This window comes from Mustelus asterias, chromosome 25 (assembly GCF_964213995.1).
Source record: "Mustelus asterias chromosome 25, sMusAst1.hap1.1, whole genome shotgun sequence".
Classification (NCBI taxonomy): domain Eukaryota; kingdom Metazoa; phylum Chordata; class Chondrichthyes; order Carcharhiniformes; family Triakidae; genus Mustelus; species Mustelus asterias.
This window is the reverse complement of record NC_135825.1, coordinates 13,803,958-13,828,690: the sequence shown is the minus strand read 5'-3', so window position 1 is coordinate 13,828,690 and position 24,733 is coordinate 13,803,958. Positions and strand designations below refer to the sequence as shown.

Here is a 24,733-nt window from a genome sequence, read left to right as displayed (position 1 = left end):
GGGGTGATTTTACCGCTGCCAGAATGTCACCGCCACCTTCTCCAAACGGCCAGGCCCCCTCATGTGAAGGGAGATGGGGCAGGTTGCTCAACTGTGCGGACATCCCAGTTGACTCCGATCTCACCCCCTCTCCCGATGTCAGCATTGACACCGTTGATTGGGAGGTCTAGATCGTCAATCCGTTCGCTGGCCTTCTGAGATGCTGAGTGGAGGAGTGAGGCGCCCCCCTTACGGGTTGATGTGATGATTGTTCCGCGGTCTGGAACTTGTGGTCACAATCGCACTTTGGGTGCCCATTTTCACAGGATGTGGACTTTGCGGGCAAGGCCATTTACCCTCGAGAGGGGTCAAGAGTCAACCACATTGTTGTGGGCTAGACCGGATAGGGACAGCAGATTTTCTTCCCTGACGGACATTAGTGAGACAGAAGGGTTTTTCATAGCAATTGATAGTTTATCATCGAATCTCTATAGCGCAGAAGGAGGCCATTCGACCCATCAAGCCTGACTGAATCTCTGAAAGAGTATCTTCCAGGCCACCTTCCCCGCTCTATCCCCATAACCCCACACATTTACCATACCTAATCCATCTAACCCACACATCTTGGGACACTAAGGGGCAATTTTTACTATGGTCAATCCACTTCAGCTGCATATCTTTAGACTGAGGGAGGAAACTGGAGCACCCGGAGGAAACCCACACAGACATGGGAAGAATGTGCAAACTCCACACAGACAGTCACCCGAGGCCGGAATCGAACCCAGGTCCCTGGCCGCTATCAGACAGCAGTGCTAACCAGGGTGCTGCCCGTTTCATTGCTTTTCGAGTCCAGATTTGTTTTTAATGAACTGAATTTTTTGTTTATTTATTAAATTGACTAGCTGCCCACGGTGGGATTTGAACCACTGATCCCAGAACATTAGTCTGGGCCTCTGGCTTACTAATCCAGCGATATTGCCACTACGCCACCCATAAGCTTGTTCTTGAACTGGGGCTGAATTGTTGGAAATGTTTTTTTTATTGAAATGCTGTATGTATTTTCTTCTAATTACAGAGGCACATCCTTACATCAACCCGCTAGTGTGTGCTTTCTTTGTGGCTTTGACTCCTCTGTGGATCATCATATCAAAAAAGAACCCAACCACACGAGAGGTCTTGTATTCTGGTTGGGAGCCTGTTATTATTGCCATGACCATTAGCAGGTACTGACCACTAAAGCTTTGCCATATGTTGCGAAACCGCTGGGGGAAAACTGTAAACTCAAATAACCAATTTAACTACATTCTGCACTCTCTCCTTTCCTTCTCTATGAACGGTATGCTTTGTCTGTCTAGCGCGCAAGAAACAATACTTTTCACTGTATGCTAATAGATGGACAATAATAAATCAAATCAAAGCTAGAATAGTGTAATGGCCATTAACTCAGGAACAATACTGTATGTTAACACAAACCAGAACCAATTAAAATTACACATTAATTAACAGAGAAATGACACTTCAAGTAAAGGTAAATTTCACTTTAAATAGTCAACACAACTAAGAGGTGTGTAGCACAACACCCACGTCACTTCCTGAAAACATGTGACACGACATAGGTACACTGATCCACATTATTCCATTCTTTTACTTATGGAAGGTAGGTCAGGTGTCCTAACCAACAATTATCATCAAGCAAGTACACTTCTGTGAGCCTCCAGACTCCCTCGGAGCGTCGACCAGATCTGATAGTGTAGCTTTCCCCTTCCCCAAGTACCTTTTCAGTTGACCAAACAATTGTACCTTAGTTCACAGTTTGGCCACTTCTGGTAAAACACCAAAAATGCTTAATTTCTACGAGCCACTCCCACAGCCTTCCAAGTTTTAAACCCCTTTAGCCAGCTCCCACAGTGCCCTCGGGCTGCTGTCTCTTATGCTGCCAAACAGAAAAACTGACTACCTTCCTGAGAGAGATTTGCCTTTTCTCTCAATTCTGTGTTCCTCTTTCTGTCTCTGTCTGTTTTCTCTTTGTGTCTGCATCTGCGTGCTGATCACCTTCTGTCACCAGCTCTCCTATCTTGTGTATAACAGAAGTTTCTTTGTTGTCTTCTCTGTATCTGGCTGAATGGCTTTTTGTATCTCGACTTCCTTCCTGTTGGTACTGCTTCCAGGTCAAGCGGTCACCAGGTCACATCGATTAATATTCCCTCTTATCCAAGAAAATTACAATTGATCCTTTTACAATTGATGCAAACTCTTAAAAGTCCTTTCCAAGCATTCTTTAAAAAATAAGATTCAACCGACGTTTTAAAGAAATACTAAATTTTCCTTGCCATACAGTATTGTTCCTAAGTTAATGGCCATTACACTATTCTAGCTTTGATTTGATTTATTATTGTCCATGTATTAGCATACAGTGAAAAGTATTGTTTCTTGCGCGCTATACAGACAAAGCATACCGTTCATAGAGAAGGAAAAGAGAGAGTACAGAATGTAGTATTACAGTCATAGCTAGGGTGTAGAGAAAGATCAACTTAATGCAAGGTAGGTCCATTCAAAAGTCTGATGGCAGCAGGGAAGAAGCTGTTCTTGAGTCGGTTGGTACGTGACCTCAGGCTTTTGTATCTTTTTCCCAACGGAAGAAGGTGGAAAAGAGAATGTCCGGAGTGCGTGGGGTCCTTTAATTATGCTGGCTGCTTTGCCGAGGCAGCAGGAAGTGTAGACAGAGTCAATGGATGGGAGGCTGGTTTGCGTGATGGATTGGGCTACATTCATGAACTTTTGTAATTCCTTGCGGTCTTGGGCAGAGCAGGGGCCATACCAAGCTGTGATACAACCAGAAAGGATGCTTTCTATGGTGCATCTGTAAAAGTACAATCTGTACAATTACTCCACTTACTAGTTCCAGTGTGCACCTAGGATTTTACTTGGAGGGTCCATCTTTCTCATCAACAATGACTATTACTGTTGGGTCTTTCATAAGTAACTTCATGGCTGTAGAGGCATCAGCTGCTCTCAAGTGACAGGAAGATCTTGCCGTGATGAAGCTGCTGCCCTATATATGCTTGTCTGACTGGGAGAGGGTGCACCAGCACTCCCTGTTATGACCTGGGTGTTTGTGTCTTTTCACCCATGAATTTTTTTTTCTGGAAATGGCTGACTTTTAAAAAGAAAATCAGAAAGACAAATTCTAAAATTAACCTTCCAGTAAAATCCCTTTTGAACCCAAGGAGTGGGTGAGAACAATCCAATAAGCTTATCACCTTTAGCAATTGGAGCTTTGTCTAAGGATTTTGATAAAAGTTCAAAGTTTTAAAGATTGTTTATTAGTGTCACAAGTATCTTAACACCGCAATGAAGTTATTGTGAAAATCCCTTAGTCGCCACAGTCCAGCACCTGTTCGGGAGAGGGAGAATTTAGCACGGCCGATGCACCTAACCAGCACGTCTTTTGGACTGTGGGAGGAAACCGGAGCACCCGGAAGAAATCCACGCAGGCACTGGGGAGAACGTGCAAACTCCGCACAGACAGTGCGGGCAAGCCGGGAATCGAGCCCGGGTCCCTGACGCCATGAGGCAGCAGTGCTAACCACTGTGCCACCCATGCTCTTCAGCTCCAAATTCCCTTAATTCATTGCATTCTGTGCCGCCTTACTTAATACAACCTCCCTCATCTGCACAACATGCCCGTGGCGTGGCAGCGGTGCTGGCCGTTGTGCCACCGTGCCGTCCACGTAAAAAAACCATGTATATTTCTGTTGAGTAGATTTCTATTGGGTCTGTATTCTCTGGAGTTTAAAAAAATGAGAGGTGATCTCATTGGAACGTAGAAAGTTCATATAAGAGAACTTGATTGGGTAGAAGCTGAGAGGCTGTTTCCTCGGGTGGGTGAATCTGGAACGAGGGGTCACCTCAGGATAAATGCTTGACCGTTTTGGACTGAGGTCAGGGGAAACCTCTTCACCCAGGGTTGTGAATCTTTGGAATTCTGTACTCCAGAGAGCAATGGATCCGCCATCATCGAGTAGATTCGGGACAGGACTCGTGAGATTTTTTTGGATACTCAGGGAAGCAAATGCTGTGGGGATGGGGGGGGGGTCAAGCGAAGGTCATGTGGAATATAAGCCATGATCGCTTTGAATGGTGGAGCAGGCTCGAGGGAGCACTCGGGGTAATCCTGCTTCTGTTTATCATGCTCTCATATTCTTATTGAACCAATTTACTGCCTGCTTCATAGTCAACTTCCTGTGACTACACTTGAGAATTTTCTTGTCAATTTCCATGGGATTAACAGGGATTGCTACTATTGTCTTCAACTTTTTTTTGTAACAATATAGCTGCAGTTAACTTTTGACGCGTTACAGAACTTTTATCTGCGCTGTGTTGTAACTGTGTAATATTGCATTTCAGTGTTGGTGGACTGATTTTAGATAAAACCGTATCAGATCCAAACTTTGCAGGAATCGCTGTCTTTACTCCAGTTATCAACGGCAAGTACATTTATTCGTCTGCTGTGAATTGTTGTCATTTGTGTTGCTCAGAAAATATATGTATGAATGTAGGGAAGTCAGTTTTATGGAGGAGTCGAATCTGCACAGTGCAGGAGGAGGCCATTCGGCCCATTGAGTCTACACCGACAACAATCCCACTCAGGCTTTATCCCCATAACCCCACATATTGACCCCCTGCTAATCCCCTGACATTAAGTGGCAATTTAGCATGGCCAGTCCATCCAACCTGCACATCTTTGGGCTGTGGGAGGAAACCGGAGGACACCCTCGTGGATACGAGGAGAATGTGCAAGCTCCACACAGACAGTGACCCAAGCCGGGAATCGAACCCAGGTCCCTGGTGCTGTGAGGCAGCGGTGCTAACCACTGTGCCACCTGGTGGTGGGGGAACAAGATTGCCAGTATAAGTGCAGAATTGTGTTTACGAGTTGCGTTGTATACAGTGGGTTGTGCCATCTCCAATTTAATAGGACCAAAAGGGCAAAGAAAAACATGCTTTTCGGTCAGCATGTTGGAAACATGTGGATTCCAGACAGACAACTGTAATGTTTAATAAATGAGTGGGTAGCACCGGAGGTTATAAATCTTCCACTGTGTACTCTGGCAACAGAATACACTGTAAACATTGTGGTCCCTCCATTATTCACATGTCTGTTTCTCTGCATTCCCAGTCATCCACCAGTGTTGGGAGAACCTGGATGGAGGTAGGGCTTCAGCTCTTTAGGCACTTTAAGATGAGCTCTATTTGTGTCCTGTTGAGGATTGAGACAAATAGGCTGTTTGCCTAATAGAGTGATCGGGGGAGGGGGGGGGGGGGGCATAACCTGGATCTGAGAAAGTTGCAAGCTCCTTTAACACATTTGAAGCAGGGATAGAGAGATTTATGGCATCCCAGGGAATATGGGGAACGGGCAGGGAAATGGAGTTGAAGCCGTCAAGAGCAGTCATGATCATCTTGGGTGGCAGAGCAGACTCAATGGACGGCACAGCGGTTAAAACTGCTGCTTCACAGCTCCAGGGACCCGGGTTCGATTCCCGGCTTGGGTCACCGTCTGTGTGGAGTTCGCACATTCTCCCCGTGACTGCGTGGGTTTCCTCCGGGTGCTCTGGTTTCCTCCCACAGTCCAGAGATGTGTGGGTTAGGTTGATTTGACCGTCCTAAATTGCCCCTTGGTGTCTCGGGACGTGTAGGTTAGAGGGATTAGCGGGTAAATGTATGGGATTACGGGGATCAGGATTGTTGTTGGTGCAGACTCGATGGGCTAAATGGCCTCCTCCTGCCCTGTCGGGTTTCTATGATTCTATGATCTACTTCTGATCCATTGAGTGCCTGGAAACTTTGAAGGCGATAATTTCACACTCGCACCAATGGTGGTGTAATACCTCCGTTTCATGTCTCTCAGTTTGTCGGCTTCATGGGGCTACAGAGAAACCCACCATGCTCCAAAGAACCCTGCACTTCCCAACTTCTCAAATCACCATACATTTTGCCATTAATAAATAGTAAATGTGAAGGGCATAAAAATAAGCACTTTTTTAAAAATGGGACTAAATTACAATGGAACATATAGTCCAATTAACCTCTAACCACTCCTCTCCCCACCACGTTACCTGAAGACTTCACTTGCCCCTAATCCTGTGTGAGCAAAGCTGTAGCAAGGTGACTGGTCATACATTGGATACTTGGTGTACTGCCTGTAAGCTCCTCACTTAACAATTGAATTATATTAATGTCATACAATGCACAAAGACACTCCATAGGAGGGTTATCAAACAAACTACAAAACAGCAAGTGAGACATTCCAGATCCAAGCTGACAAGACAGGCATCCCACCTCCTGGTCTTGGGCTTGATCTACATGATCCAAGCTGATTGGAGCAGGCATTGCACCTTCTCCAAGGCTTGATCTCATTTGCATCTTAGCCAAAAGACTGAGATGCTGCTTTTTAAAAAAATTGCTTCAAATGAAGCCTCAGTGTAACCTCATGACTTCAACCAAGTGCAGGACATCGATACTACACTTGATCTTAGTCAAAAGGCTGAGAACACCTAAGGAGTGTTAAAGTTAAAGTTTATTTATTAGTCACAAGCAAGGCTTACATTAACGCGGCAATGAAGTTACTGCGAAATTCCCCTACACTTCGGCGCCCGGTCAAGTCAATGCCTCTAACCAGGACAGATGACCAAAAACTTGGCCTAAGTGCTTGATTTTAAGGTTACAGAGAGAGTTCCTTCCTGTAATACTTGGCGCATTTTATCGATGCTTCCATTGTTAGAAAACAATGTATCCTCCCACTTACTGCTGGCAGTGTCACGGTCCCATCTATGAGCACCAAGGATGAAAGTTGGATCGAAGCTGAGTAAAAGTTTGAAAAGACGGTGTTTTTTTTTAATAATGTGGGTTTTTTTCAAAAATTCTAATCGGACTTGGATTTCTCTGAAAAACAAGATGAGTTGTAAACGTTTGTTTGATCTGTTGTGTTCTACCCTCCTTCCTCAGGTGTTGGTGGCAATCTAGTAGCAGTGCAGGCCAGTAGGATTTCTACCTTCCTCCACCTCTCCAGTATGCCTGGTGCAGCTCCAGAAAACCTGCACAAGACCTGCCCGAGCCCTTGTCGCACTTTCTGCAGTTCAGGTGAGAGCCCCTCGCGAATAAGCCAGTAAAGTACCAGCTTCTGACCTCGAGCCATCCATCCAGGGTTCATCATGCGGCTGATGAGCAATGCCGCACGTATGTGTGTTTTCTTTGAGAAGCCCGAGTAATGGGCCAAGGCCGCCCTCCTCGACGGGCATCGCCAAAATTGGAAAGGAAGTCCAGCAACGCAAATGAATAAGATGATGCCAGGTTTGGTTTTGGTATTCTTGCATCTGTCCTGATGAGTGCAGGATGAAAACTTTGACAGGATGTCTCTTTTTGTTTTAGCAAGTTCTGTACTACCAGGCAACTATTTTTATTTGACTGTTGATGAAGGAGAGGGGATAGATTGCTAAAGTTTTGAAACTGAAATGTAAAATTTTTGGTTGCAATACAATGGTGATGAAAGAAACCCTTGGTACTAGGAAGCAAGAGAGCATTAAATAGTCAAGCTGATGTTTTCACTAAGCAGCAAGTACCATGAAACAAATTAAATTATTCAATTTCACAGTCAGATTTTGTCTTATCAATTTTTCCACCACATTGAGAAGGGAGGAACGTATAGTAAGGAGCAGCTTAGGCAACTCCAGTCACTGGTGAATAAACTCATAGAATCATAGAATAGAATCTCCAAAGTGCAGGAGGAGGCCATCCTGCCCAATCGAGCCTGCACTGACAACAATCCCACCCAGATCCTATCCCATAACCCCACGTATTTACCCTGATAATCCACGTATTTACCTTGATAATCCCCTTGACACTGAGGGGCAATTTAGCATGGCCGATCCACCTAACCTGCACCTCTTTGGAGTGTGGGAGGAAACCGGAGCACCCGGAGGAAACCCACACAGACACGGGGAGAACGTGCAAACTCCACACAGACAGTGACCCGAGGCCGGAATTGAACCCGAGTCCCTGGTGCTGTGCGGCAGCAGTGCTAACCACTGTGCCACCGTGCCGCTCCTGGCCTCCCCTCAGACATAGTGAATCGCCTTCCAGAGAGCTGTGAATATAAATCATATATCCCGTTAAAGTTTATTTATTAGTGTCACAAGTAGGCTTCCATTAACACTGCAATGAAGTTACTGTGAAAATCCCCTAGTCGCCACACTCTCTGGCACCTGTTCGGGTACACTGAAGGAGAATTTAGCATGGTCAATGCACCTAACCAGCACGTTTTTTGGACTGTGGGAGGAAACCGGAGCACCCGGAGGAAACGCACACAGACACAGGGAGAACGTGCAGACTCCTCAGAGACAGTGATGGGAATTGAACTCGGGTCCCTGGCGCTGTGAGGCAGCAGTGCTAACACACTGTGCCACCAAACTTTACAGTTCTGCCATTTCACTTCTGGTTGGTAAGGAAATCGCCTCCTATACAATGTTTAGTACTCAGGAAGTATCAACTTCTCGGCAGTGACTAATTTGAGTGCTTGATTTGTTTTTACGAAGCGGTAGCCTCGTAGATAATCTGTCCATTTTAAACAATTGAGATACCTTTCCTTGTGCCGATTCTGTAACTGAGCATTATTTAATTTGAACCAGAGGGGGGCGCCAATCTTTCAGCTGTCAGCGTGGTTTCCTGGATATTACGATGTGGAGATGCCGGCGTTGGACTGGGGTAAACACAGTAAGAAGTTTAACAACACCAGGTTAAAGTCCAATAGGTTTATTTGGTAGCAAACGCCACTAGCTTTCGGAGCGCTTGCTGCTCCTTCGTCAGGTGAGTGGGGGATCTGACCATGTACATGATCTCCCACTCACCTGACGAAGGAGCAGCGCTCTGAAAGCTAGTGGCGTTTGCTACCAAATAAACCTGTTGGACTTTAACCAGGTGTTGTGAGACTTCTTCCTGGATATTGACAGACTAATGTTCACCTTTGAAGTTCCGCTGTGAATTTATGCGGAGAATTTTGGCAACGAAAAGAGGCAAACTATTTTGATGATACTAATTTTGATACCGTTTGGCCATTCACACCTTCTATTCTCTCTGTCGACAGCCATTAGCAGCCTTTCCCCTTGGTTTCTGTGGCTATGACTCATCTTTCATTCCCTCACCCTGCAGTATAAATATCTCCCACTTTCTATAACTTTTATCTTTGACAAAGGGTCATCAGGACACGAAACACCAGCTCTTTTCTCTCCTTACAGTTGGTGCCGGACCTGCTGAGATTTTCCAGCATTTTCTCTCTTGGTGTATTTTGACACTTTGCTCCATCAAAGTACAATTTAACAACACACACAAAGCTGTGAACGACACTGACTGATAAAGACATTGGATAGAACTCGAGCTCTGCAGTAGTGTGCTTTGTCACCTGTGCTGATATTGTAGAAGAGCTAGTTAAGGGTGGGAAGTATAGCCTTGAAAGCCTAACCCGGAATCAGATTTGTCTGATTATTACGATTCTCGTGGAGATGGAGCAACCAAGTGTCTTCTAACAAGAAAACCAATGGACAAGATTTTACTTTTTTTTTAAAATAATGCTGACTTTAACAATCGAAGCAAAAAATCAACAGACATTTAAAATGAATTAGCGGCAGAACACGCGCCTTAGACTATATCTCAAAGATTGATCGTGTAGTCCATTCAGCTGATATGGCAGCAGTCTCGGGCACAAAACTCTGCCTTCATTAAATCCCCACAGTGCAGAAGGAGGCCATTCGGTCCATCGAGTCTGCACTGGCTCTCCACGAGAGCATCTTAGCCAGGCCTTATTCCCCACGTATTTACCCTGCTAATCACCCTGACACTAAGGGGTAATTTAACATGGCCAATCCACCTAACCTGCACATCTTTGGACTTTGGGAGGAAACCCACGCTGACACGGGGAGAACGTGCAAACTCCGCACAGACAAACAGTCACCCGAGGCTGGAATTGAACCCGGGGCCCTGGCGGGCCTGGGTGGGATTGTGGTCGGTGCAGGCTCGATGGGCCAAATGGCCTCCTTCTGCACTGTAGGATTCTATGATTCATTGAGGCAGCAGTGCTAACCACTGTGCCGCCCTTCCTCCGATCCCATTCCCAGTTCCTTTTTTCATGTAGTCTCCTGGCCCTGATGGAATGCATCCCAGGGAAATAGCAAATGCACTCCTGGTAATTTACCAAAATTTGCTGGACTCTGGGCGGTTCTGGCAGATTGGAAAACGGCAAACGTGACACCACTGTTTTTTTTAAAAACGAGGTAGACAAAAGGCAGGTAACTATAGGCCAGTTAGCTTAATTTCTGTAGGAGGGAAAATACTTGAATCCGTCATTAGGGAAGAAACAGCGAGACATCTGGATAGAAATTATCCCATTGGGAAGACGCAGCATGGGTTCATGAAGGGCAGGTCATGTTTAACTAATTTACTGAAATTCTTTGAGGACATTACGAGCGCAGTGGACAATGGGGAACCTGTGGATGTGGTGTATCTGGATTTACAGAAGGCATTCGACAAGGTGCCGCACAAAAGGCTGCTGCATAAGATAAAGGGCCACAGTGTTACGGTTAACGTATTAGCATGGATGGAGGATTGGTTAACTAACAGAAAGCAAAGAGTGGGAATAAATGGGTGTTGTTTTGGCTGGCGATCAGTGACTAGTGGTGCGCCTCAGTGATCAGTGTCGGGACTGCAATTGTTTACAGTTTGCATAGATGATTTGGAGTTGGGGACCAAGTGTAATGTGTCAAAATTCACAGATGACACTAAGGTGAGTGGCAGAGCAAAGTGTGCAGAGGACACAAAGTCTGAAAAGGGATATAGATAGCTTGAGTGGGCGAGGGTCTGGCAGATGGTGTATAATGTTGGTAAATGTGAGGTCATCCATTTTGGTAGGAATAACAGCAAAATGGGCTATTATTTAAATGGTTAAAAAATCACAGCATGCTGCTGCGCAGAGGGACCTGGGTGTCCTTGTGCAGGAATCACAAAAAATTGGTTTGCGGGTGCAGCAGGTAATTAAGAAGGCAAATGGAATTTTGTCCTTCATCGCAAGAGGTATGGTGTTTAAAAACATGACGGTTATGTTGCCGCTGTATAACATTCTGGTGAGACCACACCTGGAGTACTGTGTACAGTTTTGGTACACTTGAGAAAGGATATACTGGCACTGGAGGGGGTGTAGAGGAGATTCACTAGGTTGATTCCAGGGTTGAGAGGGTTGGCTTATGAAGAGAGACTGAATAGACTGGGACTATACTCATTGGAATTTAGAAGAATGAGGGGAGATCTTATAGAAACATATAAAATTATGAAGGGAATAGATAAGATAGAAGCATGGAGGTTGTTTCCAATGGCGGGTGAAACTAGAACTAGGGGGCATAACCTCAAAATAAAGCCATGATGTGGAGATGCCGTTGGACTGGGTTGGGCATAGTAAGAAGTCTCTCAACACCAGGTTAAAGTCCAACTGGCTTATTTGGAATCACGAGCTTTTGGTGAGTGACCTGATGAAGGAGCAGTGCTCCGAAAGCTCGTGATTCCAAATAAACCTATTGGACTTTAACCTGGTGTTGTGAGACTTCTTGCTGTGCTCAAAATAAGGGGGGAGCAGATTTAGGACTGAGTTGGGGAGGAACTTCTTCACTCAAAGGGTTGTGACTCTGTGGAATTTCCTGCCCAGTGAAGCAGTTGAGGCCACCTCGTGGAATGTTTTTAAGGCAAAGGTAGATAAATTTTTGAACAGTGAAGGAATTCAGGGTTCTGGTGAGCGGGCGGGTAAGTGGAGCTGAGTCCACGAAAAGATCAGCCAATGATCTTATTGAATGGCGGAGCAGGCTCGAGGGGCCAGAAGGCCTACTCCTGCTCCTAGTACTTATGTTCTTATTTAGCCACAGGTTCACCTCCAACATGAGCTTGCAACCAACCAGAGTCCCACATGCAGGGTCTTCACAAACTGGTGCACTTTTTTGTGGAATCCCCTCATATTCTGCTCACCATGGCTGTGTAGATGTGGATCCATCAGGGTTTCCCGTGCGCCATGTGGGTGACTCTCATTAATCAGCCCCTTTTAAAATAATTGAAGCACCGACTGTAACTTTACATTTCCTATCCCCACTTTGGATCTGACCTCACTTCTTAAGAATTACTGCCTGGATGGAATAGTGCAAACACATAACTATTACAAAGGGGCGGTACAGCGGTTAGCGCTGCTGCCTCACAGCACCAGGGACCCGGGTTGGATTCCCGGCTTGGGTCACTGTCTGTGTGGAGTCTACACATTCTCCCCGTGTCTGCGTGGGTTTTCTCCCACAGTCTGAAAGATGTGCTGGTTAGGTGCATTGGCTAAATTCTCCCTCAGCGTACCCGAACAGGCGCCGGAGTGTGGTGACTAGGGGATTTTCACAGTAACTTGCATTGCCATGTTAATGTAAGCCTACTTGCAACACTATTAAATAAACTTTAAACTAAACGTTAATTAGAAATGAGAGTTTTTGTGAAAGGTGGAACGTAATTACTTACGCAAAACAGAAAATGCTGGAAAATGTCGGCAGGTCTGACAGCATCTGTGGAGAGAGAACAGAGCCAACGTTCCGAGCCTGGATGACCCTTTGTCAGCTGCTTCATCGTCTAGATTCAAAACGTTGGCTCTGTCAGAACTGCTGAGCAGCATTTTCTGTTCTTGTTTCAGATTCCAGCATCCGCAGTAATTTGCTTTTAATGTTTAGATACATCTAGAGGTAGATTGTGTTAGTAATATCTAAACACTTTGAGCAAGATTATCATTCCCCCCCCCCCCCCCCATTTTTGTGTTAAAGCAAAGGAGGCAACACTATAGCACAGTGGTCAGCGTTGCTGCCTCACAGCGCCAGGGACCCGGGTTCAATTCCGGCCAGTGGGCGACTGTGCAAATTCTACACACACGTTCTCCCCGTGTCTGCATGGGTTTCCTCTGGGTGCTCCGGTTTCCTCCCACGCTCCAAAGATGTGCGTTTAGGTGGATTGGCCATGATGCATTTTCCCTTGGTGTCAGGGGAATTAGCAGTGTAAACGTGGACTTACAGGTATAGGGCCCGGGTGGAATTGTTGGTGCGGGCTCGATGGGCCAGATGGCCTCCTTCTGCACTGTAGGGACTCTATGTAGGGACTTCTATTAATAGAATATTTCTCCACTCATTTAAGCCCAGTTTAAATCAAGGGCTCCCAAGTTGAAAGTAGCAGCGGTCAGAGGTCGCGTAAAGCTCCCTGCAAACTGCATTTCCTGCTGCACCAGTGACCTTTCTCATCAGCCACCCTCGTGTATTGGCAATTGTACTGAACAGTGAGCAGCTCTGTGCTGTGTGGACCCGTGCTTAATTGTGATTATCCAAGCTCGGTGCATTTCCGGCCACAAGAAACTCATCAGCCAAAGGTTGTAGGTGGTGATGTCCGTCTGTGTCCCCGTAATCCTCCTGAACTAAAATTGGTGCCAAATGTTAAAAGCAAGTTACTGCGGATGCTGGAATCTGAAACAAAAAAAGAAAATGCTGGAAAATCCTCAGCAGATCTGACAGCATCTGTGGAGAGAGAATGGAGCTCTGACGAAGGGTCACCCGGACTCCAAACGTTGGCTCTGTTCTCTCTCCACAGATGCCGTCAGACCTGCTGAGGATTTTCCAGCGTTTTCTGTTTTTGGCGCCAAATGTTGTTACTTTTTGTGGGTTGTTTCCCACCTTTTAAATGTGCTATAGAAAGGTTGTTGAAAAGGCTTGAAGAATTCTCACAGAAATCATAGAAACCCTACAGTACAGAAAGAGGCCATTCGGCCCATCGAGTCTGCGCCGACCACAATCCCACCCAGGCCCTACCCCCATATCCCCACACATTTACTCGCTAATCCCTCTAACCTACACATCTCGAGGCACTAAGGGGCAATTTTAGCATGGCCAATCAACCTAACCCGCACATCTTTGGACTGTGGGAGGAAACCGGAGCACCCGGAGGAAACCCACGCAGACACGAGGAGAATGTACAAACTCCACACAGACAGTGACCCAAGCCGGGAATCGAACCCAGGTCCCTGGAGCTGTGAAGCAGCAGTGCTAACCACTGTGCTACCGTGCCGTGCCGTGTGGACTGAATGCAGTTATCTAGTTGGGGCAGATTCTAACTAAGCTTTTATTATGGACGCCAGACGTCCAGTAGTGGACAGTGGTGAATACTATTTCTCTCACGCCTCTTCGGTCAACCTCAATTACCATCTCGGAAGCAGGTTAGCGCGGTGTAGTACGTCATGTGTTTGCTACTTCAGTGGTCTCAAGATTTGATGTATCTGTACGAGTGAGCAAAGGTCACTAATATAAAGTTATGCACAACAGGCTGACAATAGAACAGCTTTGATTTTTTTTTCAACCTTCTTTTAAAAGGGAAAGCACATCTCAAGAGGGTCAAGCTCCCTCCAAACTTCCAAGTGAAGTTTGAAAGGTTAATACCGAACACAGTTTCAAATGACAGTCAGAACTGGAGGACAAAAAGACATATAGATACTTAAGGGAAAGTTAGGACTGATGCTCGGTAGAATGTCTTAACACGAATAGCGGCAGCCATCTCCCAGATCAAGAAATTCAATGAAATTTTGGTCGAAGAGCAAAGAAAAGTACAGCACAGGAACAGGCCCTTTGGCCCTCCAAGCCTGCGCCGATCATGATGCCTGCCTAAACTAAAACCGTACGCACTTAGAGTTCCCATCCTTCCATTCCCATCCTATTCATGTATTCGTCTAGTTGCCCCTTAAATGCTGCAATCGTACCCGCTCCCACCCCCTCCCCAGGCAGCGCATTCCAGACATTCACCACCATCTGTGTAAAAAAAAAAAACTTGCCTCGCACATCTCCTCTAAACCTCTCCCCACACACCTCAAATTAATTTGAGATACAGACAGTGTGATGGAGACGCAGGTTTCTTTGTAAGGATTTAGAATTAAAGTTTATTTATCAGTATTGCATTAACGTTGCAATTAAGCTACTGTGAAAACCCCCTAGTCGCCACACTCCAGCACCTGTTCGGGTAACACTGAGGGAGAATTTAGCATGGCCGTTGCACCTGACCAGCACGTCTTTTGGACTGTGGGAGGAAACACAGACACGGGGAGAACGTGCAGACTCCGCGCAGACAGTGACCCAAGACGGGAATCAAACCTGGGTTCCTGGCGCTGTGAGGTGGCAGTGCTAACCACCGTGCCACCTCAGAGAGTGTAATCTCATTTTGTGGTTCAAATGATGTGTGGACAGTTTTGTTCTTGTGGTTTATGTCTGGACAAGTTATTCATTAAAAACCCATGAATTTACATGCTAAATCCTTCCAATTGTTCAGAGGTTATTGCAGTAAAGAGTAACTGTTGACAGTAGAACATTTCATCATTCATTTAAACCTAGGTTAAATCGAAGAATCTCAAGTTGAAAATAGCAACGGTCAGAGGTAGAGTAAAACTCCCTCTAAACTGCGTTTCCTGCTGTATGACCTCCCTTATCTGTGCTTATTTTTTGATCTTTATGACTCCTGGAGCTATATTCACTTTCAGTCCTAACTTGTGTATTGAAGCATATACGGTACCTGTGAAAACAATGACAATTTGTGTGTTTATATTTTGCAGATTTGAATTCGAGATCAGCTCGGGTCTTGTTCCTTCTAGTTGTCCCAGGACACCTAGTCTTTCTGTACACCATTAACTCCATGCAAGGAGGACACACAACTCTTACACCAATATTTATAGCATTCTACATGATGGCTGCTTTATTACAAGTACGTTGAATTTTTTAAAGTTGAAAGTATTTTGGGGGGTTTTATTGGTTATGGCCTTTTCAGAAGTATTGTTTTCATAGAATCCCAACAGCGCAGAAGAAGGTCATTCAGCCCTTAAGTCTGTACTGACCACAATCCCGCCCAACCCCTACCCCCATAGTCCCACATATTTACCCTGCTAGCCCCCCACTAAGTGGCAATTTAGCATGGTCAATCAACTTAACCCGCATATCTTTGGACTGTGGGAGGAAACCCACGCAGACACTAGGAGAATGTGCAAACTCCACACAGACAGCGACCCGAGCCAGGAATTGAACCTGGGTCCCTGGCGCTGTGAGACAGCGGTGCTAACCACTGTGCCGCCCAAAACATTTTGGAATGTTATTCTAAACTATCCCAGCAGCTATTAAAAACTAAACCTGGTGGCGAGCCAGTTATGAGTTACTAAGCATTAGAATGTGGGTTCTGCCATTTTGTAGCACATTTAAGAATTCTCAGTTTGAACCCAAGTGTTCATTAAAGGCACAAGTCCACTTGAGGCGTATTCTGGGATCTTTTAGCATCTCTATTTTCTCCTTTTAGTGCCTAGTGTTGCAAGGTGGGGGAGAAAATTGGGGGAAACTCAAGACTGTACACCACACATGAGAGAAAAGGGAGGAAATCGCCAAAGCAAGGAAGTTATTGGACTTCAATAAGAAAACTAAGGACTTGCTAATATTGAAAATGACAATAAAGAATGTGCATTGAAAGTAGATGGGCTCATAAGGTTGTAGGGAGACTGTTTCAATGCACAGTTTAGCGTTTTGATAATCTAATTTGTGCAGAGAGTGGACTGCAGTGCATTGCGTCAATCTGGTGATGGAAATGTCAAAGAAACCTTTTGCAGTAGAATTGTTCTGGACATTCCAAGAATTTTGGCTAAATAATTGTCCCTGCCCCAAACTTGGTGGATATGTAGCTGAGGGATGAATAGCTGAGGTAAGCCCAGTGGGTCCAGATAGCTCAGTCGGTAGAGCATCAGACTTTTAATCTGAGGGTCCAGGGTTCATGTTTGGCCATTCATTTTTAGGGCGGCACAGTGGTTAGCACTGCTGCCTCACAGCACCAGGGACCCGGGTTCAATTCCGGTCTCTGGTCTCTGTCTGTGTGGAATTTGCATGTTTTCCCGTGTCTGTGTGGGTTTCCTCCGGGTGCTCCGGTTTCCTCCCACAGTCCAAAGATGTGCAGGTTAGGCAGCTTAGAACATGAACATAGAAAAAATACAGCACAAACAGGCCCTTCGGCCCACAAGTTGCGCCGGTCATGTCCCTACCTACCTAGGCTTAGATATAGGCTTACCTATAACCCTCACTCCTATTAAGTTCCATGTACTCATCCAGAAGTCTCTTAAAAGACCCTATCGAGTTTACCTCCACCACCACTGACGGCAGCCGATTCCTCTCACCCACCACCCTCTGAGTGAAAAACTTACCCCTGACATCTCCTCTGCACCTACTCCCCAGCACCTTAAACCTGCGTCCTCTCGTAGCAGCCATTTCAGCCCGGCTTGGCCATGCTTAATTGACCCTAGTGCCAGGGAGATTAGCAGGGTAAATATGTGGGTTTATGGGAATAGGGCTTGGGTGGGATTGTGGTCGGTGCAGACTTGATGGGCCGAATGGCCTCCTTCGGCACTGTAGGGATTCTATGATGAGTACTAATCCAGCACAGGAACCTTCACTCAAAATGAAACAATCTCCAACTTTGTGACTGGTTTCTCTAAATATATGTAACTTCCGGCAAAATGTGATGTAAACGTGTCCAATCTGGAATGGGTATATGGTAGCCTAATGGTTATGTTATTGGACTAGTAATCTCGAGGCCTGGATTAATGACCCGAGGACATGGCAAATGAAGAATTTAAATTGGATTAGTTGAGTAAAATCTGGAATGAAAAGTTGGTATCAGTAATGGACAACCATGAAACTATTGGATTGTCATAAAAACCCATCATTTAAAGCCCTGAAGGGAAAGAAATTTGCTATCCCTGCCTGTTCTGCTTTTTTGCAATGACTGCAGGCTCAATGTCATTGGACTCTCAACTGCCCTCTGAAATGCAACCTGCTGAGTGGTACTCAAGGAGATGGCTCATCAGTTCCTTCATAGAATCCCTACAGTGCAGAAGGAGGCCATTGGGCCCATTGAGTCTGTGTCAACACTCTGGCAGAACACCCAGGCTCACCCCCCCCACCCTCCCCCATCTAACCCTCTGCATTTACCCCACTAATCCCCAAGGAGCAATTTACCATGGGCAATACACATCTTTGGAGTGTGGGAGGAAACCCACGCAGGCACCAGGAGATCGTGCAAACTCCACACACGCTGGAATCGAACCCGTGTCCCTGACGCTGTGAGGCTGCAGTGCCGCCATGCTGTCCTAGTTCCTTCTAAAGGGCAATTAGAAATGGGCGACAAATGGTGACCTTGTCAGTGACGGCCACCACCCATGAGATGCTAAAATGTTTTAGAAGGAATAATGGTCTATAATAATAACGAACACTAATGGTCTGAGGAAACGTGACATGTGATTCATGTTGTTATACAGGTGCTAATTCTGCTCTATGTGGCCGATTGGATGATTCATTGGATGTGGGGTCGTGGCATGGATCCGGATAATTTCTCGATCCCTTACCTGACGGCACTGGGCGACCTGCTGGGGACCGGGTTCCTGGCGCTCAGCTTCCACATCCTCTGGCTGATTGGCGACCGAGACACGGACGTCGGTGACTAAAATGAAGGCCTCCTCGTAAAATGGGGGGAGGGGGAGTTAATCGTCAAGTGCAATTCAAATGGAGGTGACTTTTAATGAAACTTTACACCACGGGAGACTGTGTTTCGTATGCAACCCGTGCGGAGCAACTAATGGAGATTTCTGCACAGACCCCACACACACGCATACACACACACACACACGCACACACACACTGCTCGATCAGGCGAGGTCTCGATGGGATCCCCACCTGTGCGTTAAAACTGGATTCTGCAGCAGGACAACACATGGTAACTGGACACCTGACTTCAGAACTCAAAGCTGCTAATTCGAATGAAAAGGTGGTTCAATTTGTTTTTGTACTCGGAGGTGCAACCTGTTATTTGGACTTTGAGAACTCAATATTTGGTTTTCTTTTAAATGCAAAGAACAATCTTCCTGAGGCATCCTATTGTCTCAGTTGGGGAGGGAGGGGGATTAATTCTGGAATAACAGGGTGGGATGTGTATTTTACACTTTTTTTTTAGAAAAAAGGGACAATTATGAATCCGCTGAGCATGATCAGTGTCGCAGGCGCAAGTGTGTTTCATCTACATTGCTGGATGTGGAAGAAGGGTCTATAATGTATCTAGCTTATTTATTTATATATAATATATATAATATAATATAAAATATATAACATGTGTTATATACAATATAGTATATTATATGTAGACTATATATAATATGTTGTGTGTGTGTATATATAAATGCAAATGACTACGGATGCTGGAATCTGAAAACAGAAGGGAAAATGCTGGAAAATCTCAGCAGGTCTGGCAGCATCTGTATGGAGAGAAAAGAGCTGACGTTTCGAGTCCAGATGACCCACTGTCAAAGCTCTGACAAAGGGTCATCTGGACTCGAAACGTCAGCTCTTTTCCCTCCTTACAGATGCTGCCAGACCTGCTGAGATTTTCCAGCGTTTTCTCTTTTGTCACACATTTCTATTGCCCACAGTTTGTCAGAAGCTGCCAGCTCTGAAGTCCACAACACTCACAATCATGTCTTTGTTCCTAATGAATTATTTATCTCTCATCCACGTCTGACCAGCTGTCCAACATGGACCTGGCGTTGGGGTAGTTTTGAGAAGCTTCTTCCCCCCACACTGCCCTCCCCCTCTCCCCCTGAATGCTTACAACTGCTTCTGTTCCACCTTTTCACAATCAAGCCTTTCTCGAAAAGGCAATCCCCCCCCCCCCACCACCACCACCGACGCTGCTGCAGAAAGTAACCAGCTGCATTCAGCTGGCCAACCCAAGCCAGGGCCCAACACGTATTAAGTGATTTGAGCTCGGTTAGGTATTGTACAGTTTGCAACAAAAAAAATGGTTTGATTTTTCCCCCCCCCCCCCCCCGTTTGTCATTGAGATAATTTAATACCCTCCTTGGACTGGACTCTAGGCTCTTGGTCTGGAGGTAGAATTTTAGGATAGTATGTTTCATTTTGAGTTGTGAAATTGCTTTGAACATTTTATAGCATTCAACCAATAAGTGCCAGCGAAATGTCAACATGCCTATTTGTCTGGAGCCAGAGTTATCACTGCTGGCTGTCACTGGAAGAAAACTGTGCTGTTCTCGCCGTGGTTGCTTTTAATGAGTGGCAGCTTATGTCAGACAGCCTGATCCAAATTATTCAATTTCTCACGTGCGCAGTTGACCCCAAAGCCCCTCTATTTTCAAAACGAGACAAAAATCAATGATATCCCAGCCATATTACTGACTCAACTGGCGTCTAATTGTCCTGGACCTATCCAGGTCCCATCGACTCACAGCCTCTGTGAGCTGTTTCTGAATCGGACTTGCTTAAGATCTGACAAAGCATTGCAATCGTTCAGTGGACCAAGTCCTTTTGCAATAGGCAGGTCGGTCACACGAGCAGAATTGTACCACACAAAATGACTGTCGCTGTCGATAGGAGCTGTAATTCTCAATGAGGTCGAGCCTGACTCCATTGACTGCACACAGTAGTGCAGCTGTTTCAAATCCTGAAATTGACCCAAACTATGTTTTGACAAAGCCAAATAAAATTCGAATGAACTGTCTCTGCTGTACCATCATTGTTTCAGGGATCTGCGGTGGAGAACCTGTAATCTATCCCTTTTTAAAAACAAAATTGCACTTTTTCCTTATTAGTTTGTAAAGATTATTATAAAGGAGATTTATCATGCAGTGGGAAGATGACACTAGCCTACGGGATTTCGAGCACTTTTTCAGCTTTTCCTGACTTTCTTGTCCTGGATGATTTAAGGTGTTGTTGTAGACCTTTGCTTCAATGCTTGGGACAGGATAGTAGAATGTTTTAGCATTGATAGCTCCAGTGGCATTAATCAGTTTCTTTGTCCTCTATTTATGTGGACTCGAATCATGTGTAGAGTGGTTTCTTACTACCCCCTTCCCCTGCCTTTAGTCAGTTTCACTGCTCGCATCTCCTCTCCTAATGATTCTGAAACCAGAAGACTACTTCTGAAATATTGCGTTGACTTTAAGCTCTTAAAGCTGCTTAAAAAACATGAAAAGCTTTACCCAAAATCGCAGATTTCCGTGTAATCATTTCTACAGTATCTTTATATTTTTAATAACTGACATCGGTCCCCACTAAAGGTGACCCAAGTTTTGTAAATCATTGAACGACTTTATATGATGCCTGGGAAGGCAGTGGAAGCCAGAAACCTTACAAATTTCAAAAAACATTTGGATGAGCACTTGAAATATCCTAACACTCAAGGGTATGGGACAAGTGCAGGAAAACAGGATCAGTGTGCCCTTAGTGGTAGTTATTGTCGGTGCTGACTCGATGGGCCGAAGGGCCTTTTCTGCGCTGTATGATTCTATGACTCTAATAGAATCATAGAATCTCTACAGTGCAGAAGGAGGCCATTCGGCCCATTGAGTCAGCACTGACAACAATCCCACCCAGACCCTATCCCCGTAACCCCACGTAATCCCCCGAACACTAATGGGCAATTTACCATAGCCAGTCAACCTAACCAGCACATCTTTCAGACTGTGGGAGGAAACCGGAGCACCCGGAGGAAACCCAACCCAGCCACGGGGAGAATGTGCAAACTCCACACACACACAATCACCCAAGGCCAGAATTGAACCCGGGGCCCTGGCGCTGTGAGGCAGCAGTGCTAACCACTGTGCCACCGTGCTGCCCCAATGTCAATAAAATCTTCACTGTGGATAGTCCTCGTTGGTGTGGAGCCGCCGCCAGTGCTCTTATATTGGTATAAACGGGGTCATGGAACAGTGTGCACCTCGGATCCAATTGACTTGAGGTTACCCCAAGCCTTCCTGGTAACCTCGATGTATCCATTTGTTGAGGGCACCTTTGGGTGTCAACTCTGCTTCAGCTCATGCTTGTAGGAATATGCCAGATGACTCTGAATTTCTACTGCACACTAAGTTATGGACCATAAGGATATACAAAGTCCATACCAAGATTGGTTCCTATTATTCCCAGTTCCTGATTGACCTAGATGCCTTGTTACGGAAAGAAAAATGGATCAGATATATCAAATCATGATAGTTTTCTTCCCATTTTCTAGGGGGAGAAATTATAAGGAAAAAGTCAAATGTTTCACTTTGGTATTTTAAAAAACGTTAGAAGCATGTCCCTGGACAGCACTTTCCCCCCCAACAAGTAATTGTACTGAGAAGCACTCTGTAACAGGATATAAATATTTTAACAACTGCTATTAAATATTTCTAAAAGAATTAAATCTATATGATGAGCGATTGCACACTCTATATGAAATTATCGAATGGAAGGTTTAATTATATTTTCCAGGACCAGAGTATATTTTAAAATTGTTTTGGGCTTTCCTTGGCTTGCTATGTTAAAAGAGAGAAAATTGCCAACTTTTTAATTCTGTGATTCTTCTGTCTGTTGGTGACTGCTGACTAATCCGGGATGAAGAAAATGGGGACAACTGCACTGAACCTGCTAGTTCACAACTGCTGAGATGCTCAGATAGAAAGCGTATTCAGTGAGATCGTTGAGTAGGGTTTTTTTTTTAAAAAGACCAACTCCCCTCAGAAAGTCACACTTCATTACCGCTGATTTAAGTGGAGAGTTTTGTCACGTTGCTTTTTTTTTTGTCTGTGTACTTTTTTTTTCCAAAGGAATGTGATCTATGAAATGTGTGGCCGAATCGCGATGTTTGAACCGAGAGCAAGCCGTGTTTGTTTTTGTCCTAACTTCATTCTTGTACTGTGAAGGAAATTTCTTCCAGATCCAGCCCTGTTGTGCTCAGTGTTCTGATCCAGTTTCCTGCATAGTATGTCCAAATTTAATATTTATATTCTAATTTGCCAAGATGTTGTGAACGTTTTGGGAGCCTGTATTTGATAAAATAAAATGTCATACAATGATGAACTGCTTTTATTTTAATCTTTGACTTATTTCTTTTTCCCCTCTGCTGCTTTTTAAGATTGGTACCTAGACATTGAGCAATGATTAAAACTTCCGGAGTGTCCAACACTGAAAATCCCGATTGTGTAAACTATGCAAATGTATTTTGTATCACGCGAACACGAGACAAGTCCATTGAGCCTGCTCCACCATTCAACATGATCATGGCTTATCTTGAGCTTCAACTCCCCTTCCCTGTCCATTCCCAATACCTCGTGATTCCCCGAGAGAGCAATAATCTGTCTATCCTAGCCTTAAATATGTTCAATTATAGAGCATCTGCAAACCTCTGGGGCAAGATTCTCAATCCTTTTGAGTGAAATGACGGTGGCACAGTGGTTAGCACTGCTGCCTCATGGCGCCAGGGACCCAGGTTCGATTCCCGGCTTGGGCCATTGTCTGTGCGGAGTCTGCACGTTCTCCCTGTGCCTGCGTGGGTTTCCTCCGGGTGCTCCAGTTTCCTCCCACATTTCAAAAGACGTGCTGGTTAGGTGCATTGGCCATGCTAAATTTTCCCTCAGTGTACCCGAACAGGCGCTGGAGTGTGGCAACTGGGGGATTTTCACAGTAACTTCAGTGCAGTGTTTATGTAAGCCTGCGTGTGACACTAATAAATAAACTTTAAAAACTAGCACTTCACACAAGCAAAAGGAACATGTGCCTCTGAACCAAAGCAGGAATGATTATCATAGTGTCCTACAGTGCAGAAGGAGGCCATTCGGCCCATCGAGTCTGCACCAACCACAATCTCACCCAGGCCCTATTCCCGTAACCCCATGTGTTTACCCTGCTAGTCCCCCTGACACTGAGTGGCAATTTAGCATAGCCAATCCACCTAACCAGCACATCTTTGGATGTGAGAGAAAACCAGAGCACCCGGAGGAAACCCACGCAGATACAGGGAGAACATGCAAACTCCACACACACAGTGACCCAAGCCGGGAATCGAACCCGGGTCGCTGGTGCTGTCGGGTAGCATTGCTAACCACTGTGCCACCGTACCGCCCAATTAGGAGGGCTGACAAAAAGCTTGGCCAGGAATGAGCCTTGAAAGGGGACAGAAAGGTGGAAGATTATAGAGCGGGAATTGCAGATTGTGGGGCCTAGGCATGAATGATTATTCCTCTAGGCAGATGAACTGAGGTGGATGATCACAAGGAGGAGGTGGTAGCAGGCAAGAATTGCGTTGGAGAAGTTATGAGCTTGAACAGGATGCTGAGGTTTGGTTTGATCTGAGATAGTGTCCGAGGAGGGAATGAAGTAGATGATGAGAATAGGGAACTTACACTAAGGGCTGTAGTGGATAGCTATGGCACACCTAAACCTGGACGAGCAGTGTGGGTGGAACTTATACATCACCGTACATGTGAAAGTCTAAGAGGAGAAGAGGTGCTGTGGCTAGGATAGGGGACAATAATATTAGAATAAAGCGAGGGCAGTCTCACTGAGCTAGAAATAGAGGAAAGGTGTTGAAGGATGTGCCACTTATTATGTTGGAGATTGCATTGAGGGATGTTTGAGGGGGGCTTGGACCATTCCAATGCTACAAGAAGGGTGAAAACCAGTTTTGTTTTGGTGGAATTAAAATAGAATTTCTGGAAACAATATGCATAAATATGGGAAGTAACAATACTGTCATGAAGATGTGCTTTATGCCAAATAATGTAAAGTAAAGTTCATTTATTAGTCACAAGCAGGATTAC

The 24,733-nt window shown here is 45.3% G+C and overlaps 1 protein-coding gene across 2 annotated transcripts in view; it reads left to right on the top strand.

Annotated features, from left to right (window-relative positions):
* Positions 1 to 22,992, top strand: part of LOC144511811 (solute carrier family 41 member 1-like) — a 75,067-nt gene extending 52,075 nt beyond the window's left edge. For both annotated transcript variants that reach the window (XM_078242157.1, XM_078242158.1), the window contains exons 7-11: positions 1,055 to 1,202; positions 4,387 to 4,466; positions 6,988 to 7,122; positions 15,674 to 15,822; positions 18,407 to 22,992. In XM_078242157.1, the coding sequence (XP_078098283.1) occupies positions 1,055 to 1,202; positions 4,387 to 4,466; positions 6,988 to 7,122; positions 15,674 to 15,822; positions 18,407 to 18,592 (698 nt within the window). In that variant the 3' untranslated portion in view covers positions 18,593 to 22,992. The remainder of the gene's footprint in view (positions 1 to 1,054; positions 1,203 to 4,386; positions 4,467 to 6,987; positions 7,123 to 15,673; positions 15,823 to 18,406) is intronic.
* The last annotated feature ends 1,741 nt before the right edge of the window (positions 22,993 to 24,733 follow it).